This window comes from Ixodes scapularis, unplaced genomic scaffold (genome assembly GCF_016920785.2).
Source record: "Ixodes scapularis isolate PalLabHiFi unplaced genomic scaffold, ASM1692078v2 PGA_scaffold10__122_contigs__length_95168666, whole genome shotgun sequence".
Classification (NCBI taxonomy): Eukaryota; Metazoa; Arthropoda; class Arachnida; order Ixodida; family Ixodidae; genus Ixodes; species Ixodes scapularis.
The window spans coordinates 90,899,880-90,917,406 of NW_024609836.1; the positions used below are offsets into that span (position 1 = coordinate 90,899,880).

General features: G+C 46.2%; 2 protein-coding genes across 2 annotated transcripts; both read right to left on the minus strand.

Moving 5' to 3' along the window:
• Nucleotides 1-651: 651 nt before the first annotated feature.
• LOC121832870 (juvenile hormone acid O-methyltransferase-like) lies at nt 652-2,737 on the minus strand. Its single transcript, XM_040211322.2, has 3 exons — nt 2,240-2,737; nt 1,521-1,680; nt 652-824 (listed from the first exon to the last, which is right to left on the minus strand). Exons 1-3 carry the CDS (start codon nt 2,735-2,737, stop codon nt 652-654), a joined length of 831 nt encoding a protein of 276 aa, XP_040067256.1.
• Nucleotides 2,738-11,852: 9,115 nt separating this feature from the next.
• Nucleotides 11,853-16,732, minus strand: LOC121834815 (juvenile hormone acid O-methyltransferase-like). The gene is made up of 3 exons (XM_042288629.1): nt 16,232-16,732; nt 14,750-14,909; nt 11,853-12,025 (listed from the first exon to the last, which is right to left on the minus strand). Exons 1-3 carry the CDS (start codon nt 16,730-16,732, stop codon nt 11,853-11,855), a joined length of 834 nt encoding a protein of 277 aa, XP_042144563.1.
• Between the last annotated feature and the right edge of the window lie 795 nt (nt 16,733-17,527).

The following is a 17,527-nucleotide window of genomic DNA, read 5'->3' on the forward strand; positions in this document are numbered from 1 at the left end:
GTATAATACTAGATTGAGAACCGAAGCGAAAAGAAACAAAAAAAAAAAACGATGACGATTCGCCCTCCACTTCTTCTTTCAAAGTGGTCACTGTTGTCAGTGACGACGTAAGAAACGCCGGGCGTGGCCTGTTATGTTCACTCCTCTTGCTTCGTGATTGGTTCACTGGCGTTCTGATCGGCTAACACAGCAATATCATTGGCTGCGGCAGGGTAATGAGATGCTCGAAGCTCGCCACGCCCTATGGCCCGTCAGGCACGATGACTTTTTAATGCTTCGCGGCTCAGCTGGACGCGGAGCTAAAGCTCTCGCGCAGAAGACTCGGAGAACCTTCGTTCCCAGATTCTGCAGCACTGTATGTTTCAAAGATGTTCTGAAAGACCGGGGAGGAATCGGGCAGGAGACTGGGATCATTGCTAAAAACCAAAAACATTTATTTGAAAATTCGTTTTTGTCTTAATCGTTTACCGCCACCTTAAAGAAAAGCGAAAGGCCAACGTCACTTAGCCGGATGGCGATTATGTCGACCCAGCCGGCTTGCTATCAAATCCCCAAAAAGAGCGTACATCCATTCGGTAGTTCGCTGCTTCATCCAAGCTTAAAAAGACGTTCTCGCAGCATCCAGCTGTCGGTCATATCTTATAGTTCATCTCACGAAAGAACCTTGGAGGCGCGAACAATGTACACGGGGTAGTCAAGTGGAGATCCACCGGCTTCTTTTTCGGCCCACAGTCTGTCCGCTTCCTTCATCACCTCCTCTCGAAGAAACGGCATTTCTTCCTTGCTTATTTTGGCTGTGAGCGGGTTGATCTCCATCAGTTCTCCTGAAAATCAAATCCCCACACACAGAAAAAGAAAGAGCATTTTAGATACGCATTTGGACAGTTCACGGTCGAAACAAGATTAGCGCTTATTTTAGTAAAAGCTTAAGCCCCGATCACACAGTTAAGACATCATACAAAAGACTGTCTTCAGACACTGTCTGCAAAAGGTTTCTTTCCTTGTCCTCTTACATTGATCACACGAAAACTGTCTACAGACATGTTAGAAACATGTGTATCAATCAAGCACACATGATTCGAACTTGCTTGAGGCGTGTAAGCAGATAATGCTCCCACCATGTCTACGGAGAAACTCCGCGTCTTTTGTATAATGTATGGGCAATGTGACTGAAGCTTTATAGGGTTAGAGATTGGGATATATGGCTGCCTCCTCATTTCCTGTACCCGGAAAACCCCTTCCCTGGCAGTTCGGGAACAAGTAAGGCGTTTACTGGTACAGCTTGAGACGCGTTGCCTCTGAATATTATCCCTGAGTGTAAAAGAATAATTGATTTTTGTCTCAATTTGTTCTTTCTCTCCCTCTGGTAGCGCGCTATATCGAGGGGTGGTTCGGTCAAAGGTTTCCTTCGCCGTACGTTGCCCACCTAGTTCTTACGTGGTGGCCAAGCTAATGGTGTCACGTCAACGCTATGATAAAGATTCCTTTTGTTTCGAGATGAACGCAAAAAATGCGCTTACGTGTAAGGTCCTCTTTAGTGCCGTAACGCGTTGATATTTCCGTTATGACATCGCAGAAGGTCGGTGTCAAGTTGGCGCTTTTCAAGAGGCGTCTCATGTAGGAAATCCGGGCTTCGTTTCCAACCAGGTCTATGGTGCCAGGAGTAGTACTTTCACAAATCTGCAAATTAAGAACGAAAGAATATTTCTCTGATTTGTTTGTCTTAAAACGTGCTGTTATAACCTTGGGTGCACGTAGAAAAAATATATAATTTTATTGCAGCAATTGCGACCAAACGCAGACATCGGCCGCTGCGGTCTGAAATTACAGTTACTATACCGAAATGTCGGTTTACAAAAAGATGCTTAGGAGAAGAGCGTGTTGGTTTAAGTCATGGATGAAGAAAGAATAAAACAATTAAAACAGGATCGACACAACCACATCTTTCAACTAGTAACTCGTCTGTTGCTAGTTGAAAGATGTGGTTGTGTCGTCCCTGTTTTAATTGTTTTATTCTTTCTTCATCCATTACAAAAAGATCCCCGTCAGTTGTCGTCTTAGGTACATGCGCGTGGCAGCTCAAGCTTTACTAAAAACACACACACACAAAAAAAACTCCTTTTTATTAACATGGAACGATCGCTGTAACTTTTAAGTTTTCAGCGTGTTCCTTTTTTATCTTATTCCTAACAGCTTGATCTATCTTCGCATTCGTTTTTAACTGACCAACAAAACTCACCTCCGCATAGTTCTTCCAACGTTCCGTATTGGCCAACTTCTTTCGAAACTGAAGATGGAAACTGGAAGCGTAAAACATGCAGAGACACTCTCCACCGGGCTTCAACAATTCGAAGATGTTCTTAAATCCTTTCTCCTGGTCTTTCACCCAGTTAAAGAGGAAGATGGCGTAGACTCGATCAAACTGACCGTACTTCTTCACGAAGGCGGACACGTCATCCGCTAGGACATCGAGAACGTCGTAGCAGATCTTAGGATGGGCGAAGTGCTTCTTGGCGGTCTCAATCTTGTCCTTGGAGACGTCCGCAGCAACGATTTTGCCGACGGGAAGACAGCGGGGAAGAAGCGCTTCACGCGTGACATCACCTATGCCACATCCTAAGTCAAGGAATTGCTGTTCCTCACTCGAAGGCTTTTGGAGGGTCTTCTGCAGAAGGTCTAGTCCATCTAGAGTAATTTGATGAATGGTGCTCTCGTGGGATTCGGCTTGCTGAGACATGGTCGTCGTCGATGTCCACTGGAAAAAAGCTGCTACTGAAGAAATTTACAATCTTCAAACTCGTTCAGTCTGAGCGAATGGTTTACGGGCAAAGAGAGAGTATATCTCGGTACGCCTGACTAACGCTGATATGACAATACCACCAGGCAGGATAAGAAGCTCAAAAACTTTGCTTTATATTGCCACTGGTTTGTTTGCAGCAGATGTTCTCTAACAGGATCGCAGGAACAACATGGGCTCATTGCCATATGTTTTTATTGTTGGTAGCCCTGATAGCAAGCATGTTGCTTGCAGCTCTTGACAAATAAACCGTTGTTGCACCGAGCAGCGGTATTCTCACAGGAGAGAGTGTACGCGTCACGTGACTCAAGAACAGCAGTTGAATGGTGCATTTGATATGTTACGTTCACTGATGCGTTAACTGAACGAAAAAAAAACAAAACACTCTGTTCACAACCGTATTTGGAGCACGTTCCATCTAACGGATTTCCGTTCTAGAAACGGACGATATATAATAAATTTGTACTGTACTGCTTGCGTAAAGGTTTTTGTTTAAAGACTTTTTACGCACATATAGTGGCCTGTTGTAGCAGGAGTGATTGAACTACGATTCTGTTCGCACATGTGGTCGGAGTTGTCTGGCACCACCAAAACGGCGTTTCGTTTTAGTCTTTCTTTTTTAAAATTTATTGCTATACTGCCCGGTCTGGCATTCCGCCTTGTTGTCTGTAGGGGCCGAACTTTGTTTTTGGTAACATGGGCAAAGATGCGTCTTTCATGCGGCGGGTCGTCGCCGCGGGCCTTTCCGCTGACCCGAGTGCATTTAGAGCCCCGACAGGGACATTTACCAAAGCATCCAGAGCCCCGAAGTGTGGCTATCAGCGGCCTGAACGCCGTTTCGAAAAAGTAGACTGAAGTTTAGAGCCCTGCGCGGATAATAGTTTGATCATCCGCATCCGATTCGTATCCGGAGAACTTTGCATTCGTACCGCATCCGCAAAATTCGGAGCCACATCCGATCCCCAATCCGCGCACTCATCTAACATTATTTCATTTCATCTCATTTCATTTAATTTATTGTTGGTCAAAGACATCCTTTCGGGCGTATTACATGAGCGAGGATTTGGGAAGAAACCATAAAAAGCACAATACAGATAAAATTTTGTGTTAAAGACGATCAGAGAAGAAAGAACAAGATCAGAGAGTCCCTTGATTGGCTTAAGTCATGTACACCCGCAGGCGATATGAAGGTGAACGCCGGACCGTCGACCGGTCCGTGCTATCAGCGCCATGACGCGGCTGCCGTGGCGGCTCGTTTTCTTATCTCGCGCTTCACCGAGATAGAGTAAAGGCGCATTCCCACCGGCGATGTAAGCAGTCGCGCGATGCGACTAGATCGCATCGCAAAAAAATTAGATGGTAACACCGGCGTGCGCGATGAGCGAGTCCAACGCCTTCGTTGGCGAGTCGTTTCTCGAAAATTCTCGCTCCGAACGCCGTTGATTGGCTCAGCCGCTCCGCGACTAGATCGCAACGCAAAAAAGTCGGGTCGAGTAGCGACTGCTCAAATCGCGTCGCTTTTTGCCCGCGATGGTTGCTTTTGCGATGAAAGTTATCGCGCGACTAGATCGCATCGCCGGTGGGAACGCGTCTTAAAGCGCAAGGATTGGAGAAGGAGCCTTTCAGACGCTATCGGTAGACAATGTGATTTAGTGGTTTTTTGTTGTGATATGTGCTAAACCGGAAGGCTACGGAACAAATCAAAAATTAACTTATACTTTCCGTTTTTTGAAAAGAAAAACACGATTTTGTTTCATTCGTGTTATGTGTCAGCAACCGCGTCGCACTTGCGACGATTTTATGTTAGCCACGTTACAAAGAGGACATCATTATTAATCTTTTTTCGATGCTTAACACTTTGCAGTGCACGCCAAAATAATTTGTTAGAAGGTAGGGCTCTGTTGAAACGCGCATGCAAACCCGCCCCCCCCCTCCCCCCCCCCCCCAATTCATTATATATGGTTTGCGATATAGGATACACGTTACTGCATACTGAGGGCTATCATGGCGCGATGATTCTTTTATTCATTTTAAAGCACGTGTGCTTATGTCACACTAGCACACGTCGATCGCGAACGCCATTAAACATAGGGCAGCTCGCAATTTCTACCATTCCTTTAATGGGATTCGGACTTTCGGTTAGGCAAAACATAAGGCAGGAACCACGTCCCCCTTTTTTTCATTCTTGACAGTTTCGGTTTGACGTCCGACAGTCTTTGTCGGATTTGAGCGGGGCCTTAGTATCTTAAGAAGTTTCCCTCTCCGTGAATTAAAGATTGAATCCTGTGCGGCAGACTTCCGTAGAGCTGGAGCACCAGGTCGTCGTTGTTGCGCAGGTTGTCCCACTCTCGGTGGACGGCTTCCCAGAGTTCGTTTGGAGATGCGCTGTGAAGCGCTTGAGTGGCCAGTTTCGACCTTATGATGCCCCAGACGTTTTCGACGATAGTGACGTTAGCGCCTTTGGGAGGCCATGGCAGCTCCCCTATGCCCCGTTCAGCAAGAAGCGGCTTGGTGGAACGGGAGGTGTGGATGGGACTCAAGTCGTGTTGAAACCAAAAGTCCCCATCCGGAAAGGGCCCATCTAGGACGTAGGGGACAAAGACGTGGTCAATTGTGCCCGAGTAAACTTCCGACGTCAGGCGCCCGTCGATCCTGAAGATGGGACCTTCAGGATCGACGGGTGTGGATGACTATGGTGATATTAGATGAATTTATGATCCCCATATTCCCTGATGAATTGAACCAGGGAGTCTAGGATCGCCTTTCGGTGCTGCTCCTGGCCTCTGGGGTGAGTCCAGTCGCTAAGCCTCCTTGGTTGGTCCTGAGCGGGTAATTTTTCCCACGCCGTTTTTCTGTGGTCTTCCAGGCATTTGCAGACCCACAGTAAGTGCTTGATACCTGCCACCTTATATTTCTCTGCAGGCCTTGCAGATAGGGTCTTCTTCCTTCAGAAGCCCCTGCCAGTTTGGCCGGGAATAACTGATCTTTTAGCGGTTCAAACATTTCCGAAATACTTCGAGATGATCCGCCAGGTCTTTGACGTTCGCGGTATTTCCCCGGTTAGGCACGCCTAGTAATCCGAGTGAGTCAAATCCGAGGAAGTTTATCGAATAATATTAATAGAGCGAACTGTCTCTTCACAGTGTGTGTTCCTCTTATCTTTTGCTGCGAAACGCTCGTCGTTCCCGATGCAGATGTCAAGGATCGGAGAAGTTCTCGCGAGTCAGTACGCTACAATTCTCGGGCACGAAATTCGATGTGTGAAGTTGTTGATTGCGCGAAATCTCGTGTTCGTGCCACCACCGCGACTTGTAGAAATACGCCGTGTGTATAAAACGTAAGCGCACTGGCCGCACCAATTGAACTCCAGCCACATGATCGGTAACCGCAGATCATGTTCCAGTGGTTGGGAAGGGTATAATACAACGCGCAACTTCTCTGTCATTTCACTGGGATGGCGTTGCTGTCGGCACGACGCATGTGAAGACGTGCGCTAAATGCCTCGTGCGCTACATGCGACATAAATAGTAGTTTTTTTATCGTTGATTCATTTACTCTCATATAACGTGCTCATACATATTGCACTATTCTGTTGGTGTTTTTTTTTGTTTTGTTTTGTTCTTTTAAAGGTAGGGGGAAGGGGGCTGAATATTTCTGGGTCTAATTATTTGTTTCTCAGCCCTTTCTTATGGAAATCAACCATAACGGCAATACCACTACTAGGCTACAAGTGCGAGCTCTTTCTTCAGTAAGGCACCTCGGCTGCACCAACTCTCGCTCAGCAGTATAGCAACTGCCAAGGATAAAGATATGAGGTTTGGTTTCTGGCTGCCAGAAAATACCTTTAAAATACGGGCATTTTCTTATAATGCTGCTATAAAAATCATCCGGCAAGAAAAACCTGCAGTATGAAGTTGAGCCATTGTGCGATAGGTTATGGGGGTTGTGCTTGCTTCGTTCTATTGAAACTGACACTCTACGTTGGCGTTTTAAAAGTTGTAGCACGAGGGCCAGTCCACAGTAGTTCTACATGCAAATGAGCGTGAAAGATGGCAAAACGCTGAGTTTACAAAACACAGAAAGCACGAGGCACCCTTACAAATCACTGGGGTGTCGCAGGGACAGTCGGCTGCTTTGCAACGCGTCACACCACTGCTGCGTGTTTGTTTATTTCTTTGTCCCAAAAGAACCAGATATAACTTCCCCTCCCCCCTAGTCGACCCTCGAACTTTCGGCGGTTGGTAATCTTGACCGTACACTTGAATGAGTTTGAAACTACTTCTCTGAAGGGCCGGGGGGTACATAGCCAGTCAAGCAGCGCTAAAAGTGAACAAAAATGAATCATCGTGGCACTAGTCATGGTGATGCAAATAATACAATAAAAAGGACGGCGGCACACATAAACGCAACACGCGACTCAGCATCGATCCAGGTGTGCTGCAGACTTTGCGACGCGCGTGTCGATGTAAACTTTGTTTTATGTGATTTAATGGACGAATCCTGCGCTAGCTACGTTATTTTGTTTTGAAATGAAAGCTCCGAACACTTCACCACCGGATGTGTTTTACTATCCTGCAGAACGGGCTCAGTGCTCAGTCGAAATATCGTGAAAGAACACCTTAAAAGCATTTTATATACCTGTGCGTGTGTAGGTATGTGTACGTGTGTGTGCGCGAGCGGTATGACTACTCTGAAACAGTGCGAGGTTCGGCACGTCATGAGATGTATCAATGCCATTAAATACAAATCAATTCTGACTTCGGTTGACCTATCTTGGTTGACAGGCTAAGAACGCAATAGAGGCCCCGTCTTCAGCACGACCTCGTCGCACTTTCCCTGTACCTGTGCGGTGCGCACGTCGAAGTGGTATCCGAGGCAGGAAGCACGAGCTCGAGGCGGTGCATCTGCTGGGCTCTAGGCGTGTCACGGACCATATTGATGGCCATAATTCGTTCAGGAAGCTATGCGAATAGCGCTCTGACGTCTCCACAAGTGCTCGTGGCGTCCGCTCCCTCGGTTTATATCTGTACACTGGAAGTTAGTTTGAGTGATACCGGATGTTAGGTTATTTCAGTCGTACAAAGCAGCATGCAACCAAAAAGACGAATATTTTAAAGCGGAAATATCAACGGTTCTTGAGTGTGAGTCTCTAGCTAAGTGGTTCTCAAACATTCATGTTTCGCGGACCCCTTGTGAACTGGCGGAGATGATGGAAAACCTAGTTCGTTGTGGATGGAAGAGAAAGGTACAAGTTAATTACGATAATGATTTATTAAATGAATGCAACTAAGGGATAGAGTGAAGTACACTTCTCTCATTGACATCCACACGAGAAAGGTCACCCGAAAATTGGAACATTTCTTTTCAGTTTGAAAAAGACAACTTTTATTGCCGGGCTTGACTGACGAGACAGGGCCTCGCGGACCCTTAGAAGGCCTTCACGGACCCCAAAGGGTCTGCGGACCCCCGTTTGTGAACCACTGCTCTTGCTGAACAAATATTTTGTGTTTTTGTTACATCGAATAATAGATTATTACACACCTACGACACTCCGTGACGTCATGTGGCTACACTCGACACGCAGCCTGTAACGTTGCTGTTGAACAAAAGCGCTCTTAGACACCGTATTAATGTCGGACATTGCTCCATCAAAAATTGTCCTTCGTGGGCCCAAAATCGATCGCTTCACGTGGAGCCACCAAGCGGGCCACGTTTCGGAGGAACGACATTTTGGCAACCTCGGTGCTTGAAATCATTGTTGGCTAATATCATTATCTGAACATCGCGGGAAACGGTTCTTCCAACCCCAGAGATGTTTCTGCAGTCCGCGAAGACAGAGCGAAATTGATATCGCGTGTGCTTCCCGACACCGTATCCAAAGGTGAGCAGGCCACATTTTCGAATCCAAACGGTCTCAAATTGCGGCCGCACTGCACTAGCCAACAAAATGGCGGCGTCCATAATAAAGCCGGGGTTGAAGAGTGCCGATGCTCTAAAGGCTGGTTCACACACTGGCCACAGCTATCTTTCGACGAGAGAACACACTGGCGCCATCTATGTCGGCTTGATAACTTTGAGGTCAGCAAGTTTCGAACATGCTGGAGACTAGGGGTGTCACGAACCGGTCGAGGTTCGAGTTCGACCAGGTTCGACTTTTTCTAACTTCTTGTCAAAAGTTCTGCAAAGGTTCGACTCAGGTTCGACTGCTATGCACATGCGCGGCAGGCTGGCGAGTTGACTTCCGATTGGATGGTGATGGCTAAAAGATGTATTAAGGGCAGCACTGATTGGTTATTTCAGTTAGTACAAAGCAAAAAAATAACTTTTTCAGTGATCAGAATTAGTTTATTTTAATTGCAACTGTTCATCAAGTTAAAACAACCCTTTGTGTAAAAAAAAAGTCCTCAAACCTAGACATGCTTCCATCAAGGTCTGGCCACGCTGTCCAGAAAGTCGAACCGGTCGAATCTGGTTTAAAGTTCAAAGGTTCGTCGAACCGGTTCGACCAGTCGACCCCGAAAGTTCGACTTAAAAATCCGGTTCGACAAAAGTTCGCGACACCCCTACTTGAGACGTGCCCGTAAATAATTCTTGCATGATGTCTTCAACGAACACCATGTCTGTATGATGCATGCATGCGCAGTGTTGACCACAGCTTTTGGGTGCTGAATGCAAAACGAATACTTTTTAAATCTATTTTAAGTTTCGATGCCAGCGTGTCTTTCAGGTTTAAGTTAAGGTTGCCGTAGGCAAATCTCTGTCGCACCTTCGTTACTGGAGAAAACTTTAAAATATTGTCGTTTACGTAGGGGAGTTACGTTGAGTCGCGGTATTTATTTATTTTCGGGGCACCGAAGCAGCGAAATACGTTATCCCTAAAGGCAGAAAATGTCCCACGGACATGGCAAAGTTGCTTTCTCTTCAAGAAGCACCATATTACAGCGAAAGACCAAAGTAGTTCCATAAAAGAAATCCACTACCGTGAAGCAAACCAAGCCTCCCAAAGACAAGTGCCATCCCAAATATCGCAGTTCTTTGTGCCGAAATTCGATTTCAGGTTTGTAGATCAACTTTGACACTGCGGCATTTATGTGGCAAGCTAGAAAAAAAGCCATAGAAGGTCCAAAGAAAATTATTCTGGCACTAAGTAACGCCTTGAAGTGAAACCCTATTAGAGCCAAGTTGCGAGCCTAGTTTTGCCAAGTTTGAGCTAAGGTGAGCGTTTCTCTAGCCTGCTACCTAGGGGATCACTCCCTAGAAGAGTAGTAAAAGCAAACCCCCTCCCCCCCTTCCCCCCCCCCCCCCCCTCTTAAGTAGACGCTACTACCCCATCAAAACGCTAAGACATCATCCCAGGCATAAGAACAATGTAGCTTCCGAAGTAGGTGCTTAATCACTTCCTATCCTGCGGCGTTAAGGTTGCTTCCCGACTCGAGCGCTGCTACTCCTTCCAGTATGGTGTAGGTGGTGCTCCTAGTTTTTGATGAAACAGCCTTGCCTTCTTTTCAAGCGCCATAAAAAGTTACCGAAATAAATTTTTAGTGAGCCTTTTTTTTTAGATTGTCAAGAATCGGTTCAAAAGCAATTCCCTGCTCATTTTTCATCCCAGCTTTTCTCATACCAAAAATAAAATACGGGGTAGTATGAAGGATTGGGATTGTGAGGTCATAAATGGCCAAGCTATATACATGGCCACATAAGACCTCATTTGCCCAAACCTTCATAACGACATATAGACACTTCTGCACGCGTATCGAGATATCGTGACAAAAGTGTTGCGAACATTGGACAAAGAAGAAAGCGAACGAAAATAAACAGACACATTTTATAATATTGCTTTTATGGCCACCACCTTTCATTCTACCTTCACCTTATCAAAAAAAGAAGAAAAACACCGTGCTAACCGATTTTGTTGGTTGCGGAGCGATAGCAAGGCGCTCGACACTTCGGCATGCGCAAGTCTCGAGCACGTACATGCCTTGTCTTCAAAGTGTTATTCGCTCCAGGCAACACAGCATTGCTCCAGCACGCCGCCACATTTGTCTAGTGGGCTGTGAAAAACGCTCTGAGCGTGAGCGCCAGCTCTCTTCTATGGAACGTTTGGTGGCGCACATGAGTCCACAACTTAGTGCCTTCGCTTTTTTGTTTCTTGTCTCGATGGTAAGTGCTGGAAGGGGGATGTGGGATTAATAGTTCGAATAGAATAGTGCTATGTCATCCATAACCTTTATAGTATTAACTCACGACAACCCGGCTCTCTTCGCTGTGTTGAAGCTGTGCACCGAGAAAGTGAGAGAGAGAGAGAGAGAGCGGGGAAGACGCGAGTGGGTGGGAACGTCAGAACGCCGAGCTCTGATTGGACAGATTAGTGGGTAGACCTAAGGGTAGACCTAAAGCTAACTGCTTTTGACTCCACTGCATCCGTGAAACACCTTGGAACCCGGAACGCCGGCGCCTCCGGCGTTTGAGTTTAGCGTCCGAGCGCGTCCGACGAGTGCAGTGCGAGTCAAATTTGGCAGATAGCTTTAGGCCTACCCACTAACCATTCGAATCAGAGCTCGCGGACTTTCTGACGTCTTCGCGCGCCCTCCTCTCCTCCTCTCCCTCTGTCTCTCGGCGCATGCGGACCCCGACGCTGCACTCTTCGATTCGAAGATAGCTTCATCGCTTATCCCACCCGGGCGAAAAAAATGCTGAGTCATTGAGCTGTGGACGCATGCGCAGCGTCCGATCTACCGCACAGCAGATCGACAGCGGATGCTCAGAAGGCGTTCCACAGCCCAGCAGACAAAGATGTCAGCGCGCAGAAGTCGATTTGTGCGAAGGTCTATGCGGAAAGCAAGTCGTTTGCTACTGGCGCAGGAGATGCGGTGACGTCAAAACAACGCCGAGCTCTGATTGGTCGACTGAAAAAAATAGTGGGTAGATCTCAATGCTAGATGCTTTGAGGTCTACCCACTACTTTTTTTAATGAGCCAATCAGTGTTGGGCGTCGTTCTGACGTCACTTCAATTCCCGCGAAAGAAGGAGACGACTTGCTCTGCGTATAGTCATCTCACGCGCTGGCCTTCGATGCACGGATAACGTAGACGTCGTAGTCGAGTGGGTGTCCTCCGGCCTCTTGTTCGGCCCACAGTCTGTTCGCTTCCCTGATCACCTCCTCCCGAAAGTGCGGCTTTTCTTCCTCGGTGACTGCGGCCGTGATCGGATTGACGGCGAGAATTTCCTCTGAAAATTGGAGCAGGACGAAGTGACCTTTGAGAGAAGGAGACTCGATGACCGTTTGTCTTAGATAACACGACAACGATTACACGTCGAAGTTAATGTATTGAAAGGTGCAATATTCTTCACCTATTTTTTTAGAGCGCAGCTCTTAGGCGCCCGTTTCCGGCTTGAGCGGCGTCACCGTCGGCGTCGGCGTCGCCGTCGCTGTCGGCGTAACCGCGCGGTGCATTATGTGTAAATTTCCCCGCTAAATCTAGCGGAAAAACTTCCCCGCTAAATCCAGCGGAAAATTTCCCCGCTAAATCTAGCGGAAAAAATTCCTTGCTAAATCTAGCGGAAAAAAATTCCCCGCTAAATCCAGGGGTAAAATTCCCCGCTAAATCTAGCGGAAAAAATTCCTTGCTAAATCTAACGGAAAAAATTCCCCGCTAAATCTAGCTTAAAAAGTTCCCCGATAAATCTAGCGGAAAAAATTCCCCGCTAAATCCATCGGAAAATTTCCCCGCTAAATCTAGCGGAAAAAATTCCTCGCTAAATCTAGCGCAAAAATTTCCCCGCTAAATCTAGCGGAAAAAATTCCCCGCTAAATTGAGCGGAAAATTTCCCCGCTAAATCTTGCGGAAAAAATTCCTTGCTAAATCTAGCGGAAAAAAATTCCCCGCTAAATCTAGCGAAAAAATTCCCCGCTAAATCTATCGGAAAAATTTTCCCGCTAAATCCAGCGGAAAATTTCCCCGCTAAATCTAGCGGAAAACATTCCCCGCTAAATCCAGCGGAAAATTTCCCCGCTAAATCTAGCGGAAAAAATTCCTTGCTAAATGTAGCCGAAAAAAAATTCCCCGTTGAATCTAGAGGAAAAGTTTTCCTGGGGGGTCCCGTGACCCCCCCCCCCCCCCCCCCCCCCCGAGGTCAGGTGACGCCCCCTCCCCACCCCAAGAACAGGTGACGCTGAGTACCCTTCCCTCCTCCTCCTCAAGAGCTGCGCTCTAATTCGGTGTTACAGGGAGTTGTAAACGGCTTTTATTTTTTTATTCGGAATCGTCGAACATCTGCCGAGTTTTATTGAATTATCTGCAATAATCCTGCATAACGAAATCAAATGGAAGTCAAGGTATATGCAGTTCAAGGTGTTGTTCCTTTTTGCTTCCAAAACTTGTCTGCCCTGTGCAGAGCAAGACGGATGTAATTTCTGTATACGCGAAAATAAAATAACATTTGGAGATGTACGCCTAAACATGCTGCGTCAACATCCCATCAAGATCCATCAGCACACTCTCTAATGATGCAACGACGATCTGTATTATTTTGAATTTTTCGACCGTAGTTGATTCGATCGAAAGTTTAAAACACCATTGAATACCTAACCACACCTAACATCATTATCCGCCCAAATGTATCGCCTAGCGGTAGGAACCTGTTGACCAAGGTTTTAAAACTAACCGTAATCTTAGTGAAAAGCTATACATGATTTTCGGAAATTTATATGGTATAATGGCGGCCCACGCACGATTTGCTCTCGATTACTTGGAGCTGAATGGCGCCAGTTACCAAACACAAGCCCCATTTTCCGACTGAAATTTTGAGAAAATCACTTATAACTAGGGCTCCGTGTTTTCTGAGTTTATTTTTCGTTAAAATCGGAGGGTGTTTTTCGGAGTTTATTTTTTGCCGAAGATTCGGAATTTATCGGAGTTTACATTTGTTCGATTGCCAAATATCCGAAATTCGGAGTTTAATTCCACAGTGTTTCCTATTGAAAATAAATATGGAAATAATAACCGGATGTAAACGTATGCCAAATAAAAAATAAAACGCGCTTGTATAGATTAAAATTTCTTCAGTTGAATTTGACGTTCGTGCCATTGCAATTGGCACTATTAATTTGTACCACGACAAAAGTCGCACACAAGTGTAGCTTCGATAAACGTCGATACCTTAAAATCAATAAACTTCCAGAGGTAGCCGCAGGGAAGCTCGTAGTCATCCCATCAATCTATCCCGCGGCCGCGTGAGGTGGAGTGGTTAAGGATGTAGTAGATAGTTTCGACTGTCCCTTTTCTCTATTTAATACAATCTCTATGGTCCACAGCTTTCACTGTTACCCCCAGAAACATACCGTCTCCTTTCTCTAAATCCCATGGCCTAAACTGGAAACCAAAAGAGTGGCCTTTGTCGTGACCCGAATGCACAATGACCTGTTGCCCTGAATCAACCTCGACGAGACAAGCGGCAAGACCTCTTTTGACAACGGTCTGAGATTTGAAAGATAATTATGGTGCCATTTTCCCAGGACCATTGACTCCGTGCTTAACTAATTGTAAAAAAAAAAAAAAAAAAAGTATCTTTTTTTGCTTTGGGGCGGGGGGGGGGGGGGGGGTGGCATTGGCACATAAACATTCGGAGTTTATCGGTTAAATCCGAATTGACCAAAATTTCCCCGGCGGGTGTTTTTCGGAGTTTTTCGGATTTATCTGAAAACACGGAGCCCTACTTATAACTTTTGATTGAGATAACCGTTGATTTGGAAAATTTGATGTCTGGTTCGAACCTCTAGCGTTACATTTGGGCGGATAGAGTGCGTTCGTCTATATTTAGTTTAGTTTCTGAATAAAAAAAGAAAACACGTCAAATACACTTCTTTCCTTTTTTTTTGGGGGGGGGGGGGGGTGGGGGAGGGGAAGGGGGGGGGCACGCTGTCTTGTGTTGAAACAGCAAATATCGACTTACGGATTAGGACGTCCTTACTGGTATAATGCGTGCATCTTTCTTGGATTACATCGCAAAGAGACGGTGTGAGATTGGCCCTTTTCAACAGGTCAGTCATGTAGGAGATGCGTGCTTCTTTTCCAACAAGCTCCAACGTTGGAGGAGTTGTACTCTCGCACATCTGGGAACGAAACGTGCAACGTAAATGCCTGAAAAACACACTCAGAGAAAAAGAAAATTTGTCTTATTTCGAGGTACTATTGCGTCAATGATAAAAAAAAAGAAAACTACGCACTGGGTAAATTATCAGCGTATACGTAATCTTGAAACACCAGTCACAACGATAAGAAATGATTGGGCAGTGCAATGGGGAATCAACTACTTGATGTGTGCCTGACAGTTATGTAAAGGCAATTCATACACTTACAACTGGGTACGACTGAGACAGGGGAGAACTGCTGAAACCTCTTAAAATTTCTTAGGACGAGAGAACACACTGGCACGATGGCGCCATCTACGCGGTGACCCTGGAACTGCATTTCACAAGAGCGAAAGTTTTTCGGGATTTACGAGGTCAAGGTGTGCGTAATACCTATAAGAAGGGCTCATTTATAAGTTATAACGTTGACAAAAGTTTTTTGAGCCAAGAAAGAAAGGATAATGCCCGAGTGAAATAAAAAATAGGCCGAGCGGCCAAGTTTACACTGCTACCCAATAGATGGCGCCAGTCGGATCTAAGAGGGTACAGTGTGCACTGCTTCTGGAGAGGAGGACGAGACGGCTGAGCACTTGATAATCTGCTGTAAAGGGCTTCGCCCTATGCCTACCGAAGACAACATGGATTTAATAAAGTCATTGGGTTTTAGAGACAGCGAAGGGAGAGTGGATTTCAAGACTGTAGAGATTACCAAGCAAAGATTAAGTGAATGGTGGCAGAAAGCGAGGGAGAACTAGGTATTTTCTTATTAATTGATGGCAAGGGGGTTTTATAGCCCCACTTTCTTTGCAGTGCGGAGTAAATATAGGTTTCACATTTAAATATTCTAAGCTTAAATGGTAAAACAAAATGGCTAGGTGGCATAAGCTACCGCCCGATTTAAAGGGCTCAGCCGCATTCATCCATCCATCCAGGTGCAAGTGTGCGAATGGGCCTTAATAGATAACAATTTGCTTTCAGTTAATGTTACTTTCTGATGAAACGTTTGCTATAATATAACCGTCATAATAAAGGCTGGTTTCCGCACTTGCGACTCGTAAGCACTCACAAGCGGCCTAAAATCCGGTTGTGTCGCAGTCGGCCATAAAAAAAAAACAAGTGTTTGACGACTGCGTAAAAACACATGATTTAAATCGGTACTACTAATGCTAGAATATACCGATCTGCACTAATCACCTGCTGTGGAATACTTTAAGTTCCTCTTTATGTAAAAAAGGAGGTTATCTATAACAATTTCATGTGGACAATTAACCGACCAACCCACGAACTGACCAACCAAAGCTTACCACCGCATATTTCTTCCAACGTTCCGTATTGGCCAACTTCTTTCGAAACTGAAGATGGAAACTGGAAGCGTAGAACATGAAGAGACATTCTCCACCGGGCTTCAACAGTTCGAAGACGTTCTTGAATCCTTTCTCCTGGTCCTTCACCCAGTTGAAAAGGAAGATGGCGTAGACTCGATCGAACTGACCGTACTTCGTCACGAAGGCGGACACGTCATCCACTACGGCATCGAGAACGTCGTAGCAAATCTTAGGATGGGCGAAGTGCTTCTTGGCGGTCTCGATCTTGTCCTCGGAAACGTCGACGGCAACGATTCGACCGACGGGAAGACAACGGGGAAGAAGCGTTTCCCGCGTGACGTCCCCTTTTCCACAGCCCAGGTCAAGGAATTGCTGGTCCTCACTCGAAGACTTCAGCAGGGACCTGTGCAAGAGGTCTAGTCCTTCTACAGTTATCGGACTGGCGACGTCTACGAGCAACTCGTCTTCGGGCTGGGACATGGCGGGCACTGCTCTTTGCGCAAATCGAGTTTCTGCTTCTTGCCGTTGAAGTTCCAAAAAAAAAAAAACTCGCTGCGTGTTATTTCAACATTTACACAAAATAAGAGTTCCTTGCGTCTCGCCTGTGTACGACGTTGTCGGCAAATACAGTTGAAATATCACCGTCCTCCTCCTTCACCTACGGATTTCTGCATGGGCGCGGTCCGCTCTATCTTTCGCCCTTAAATTTGCTAGCGGAGTGAGAGATCTACTGCTCCTGGACTCCTGGACCAATCGTCTGTCGACGCTGCGGCGCGCAAAGCACATGTGGGCAGTACGTTCATGTGACCTTAAAACAACGCTTTACGTTACACGTCCAAGATTTAAAATTCATTTTACATGTCGACTGAACAAAAAAGAAAACACGACGTAGTTGCGATGCAACGATAGTTAATCGGCGCATGGGCCAGTTGCAGGCAGCGCCGACTTCATTTGCAGTTGTGCGTTTTATACTGTAAAGATTCATGCTATACCACCTGCGTAAGAGTGTCACGACATGTGCAAATTTACATTTTTAAAATATTTGGAGCAGAATGTAGAAATATAAAAAAATTGCAGGCCAAATTGCCCTGCATTTGTGCTGCTGCGGAAAACATTTTAGGTTTAGCGCTAGTGACCTACAGGCATTTCTTCTCGAGCTGTACCTCCAGGTGTCTCCAATCCTCTCCACTCCATTGACTCCCCCCCCCCCCCCCCCCCCCCCCTTCCCTCCGTCCCAATGAGTTTGCCCGTCGGGTCGGCCTGTATATACAGAGT

Bases quoted from the DNA above. Each gene is read 5' to 3' on its own strand.
- LOC121834815 (XM_042288629.1), bottom strand. From the start codon at position 16,732: ATGTCCCAGCCCGAAGACGAGTTGCTCGTAGACGTCGCCAGTCCGATA. The intron at 14,910-16,231 runs GTAAGCTTTGGT...TTTCGTTCCCAG, and splicing joins GTTGGAAGAAATATGCGGTG to ATGTGCGAGAGTACAACTCC. The intron at 12,026-14,749 runs GTAAGTCGATAT...TCCAATTTTCAG, and splicing joins CAGTAAGGACGTCCTAATCC to AGGAAATTCTCGCCGTCAAT.
- LOC121832870 (XM_040211322.2), bottom strand. From the start codon at position 2,737: ATGTCTCAGCAAGCCGAATCCCACGAGAGCACCATTCATCAAATTACT. The intron at 1,681-2,239 runs GTGAGTTTTGTT...CTTAATTTGCAG, and splicing joins GTTGGAAGAACTATGCGGAG to ATTTGTGAAAGTACTACTCC. The intron at 825-1,520 runs GTAAGCGCATTT...TTTGATTTTCAG, and splicing joins CACTAAAGAGGACCTTACAC to GAGAACTGATGGAGATCAAC.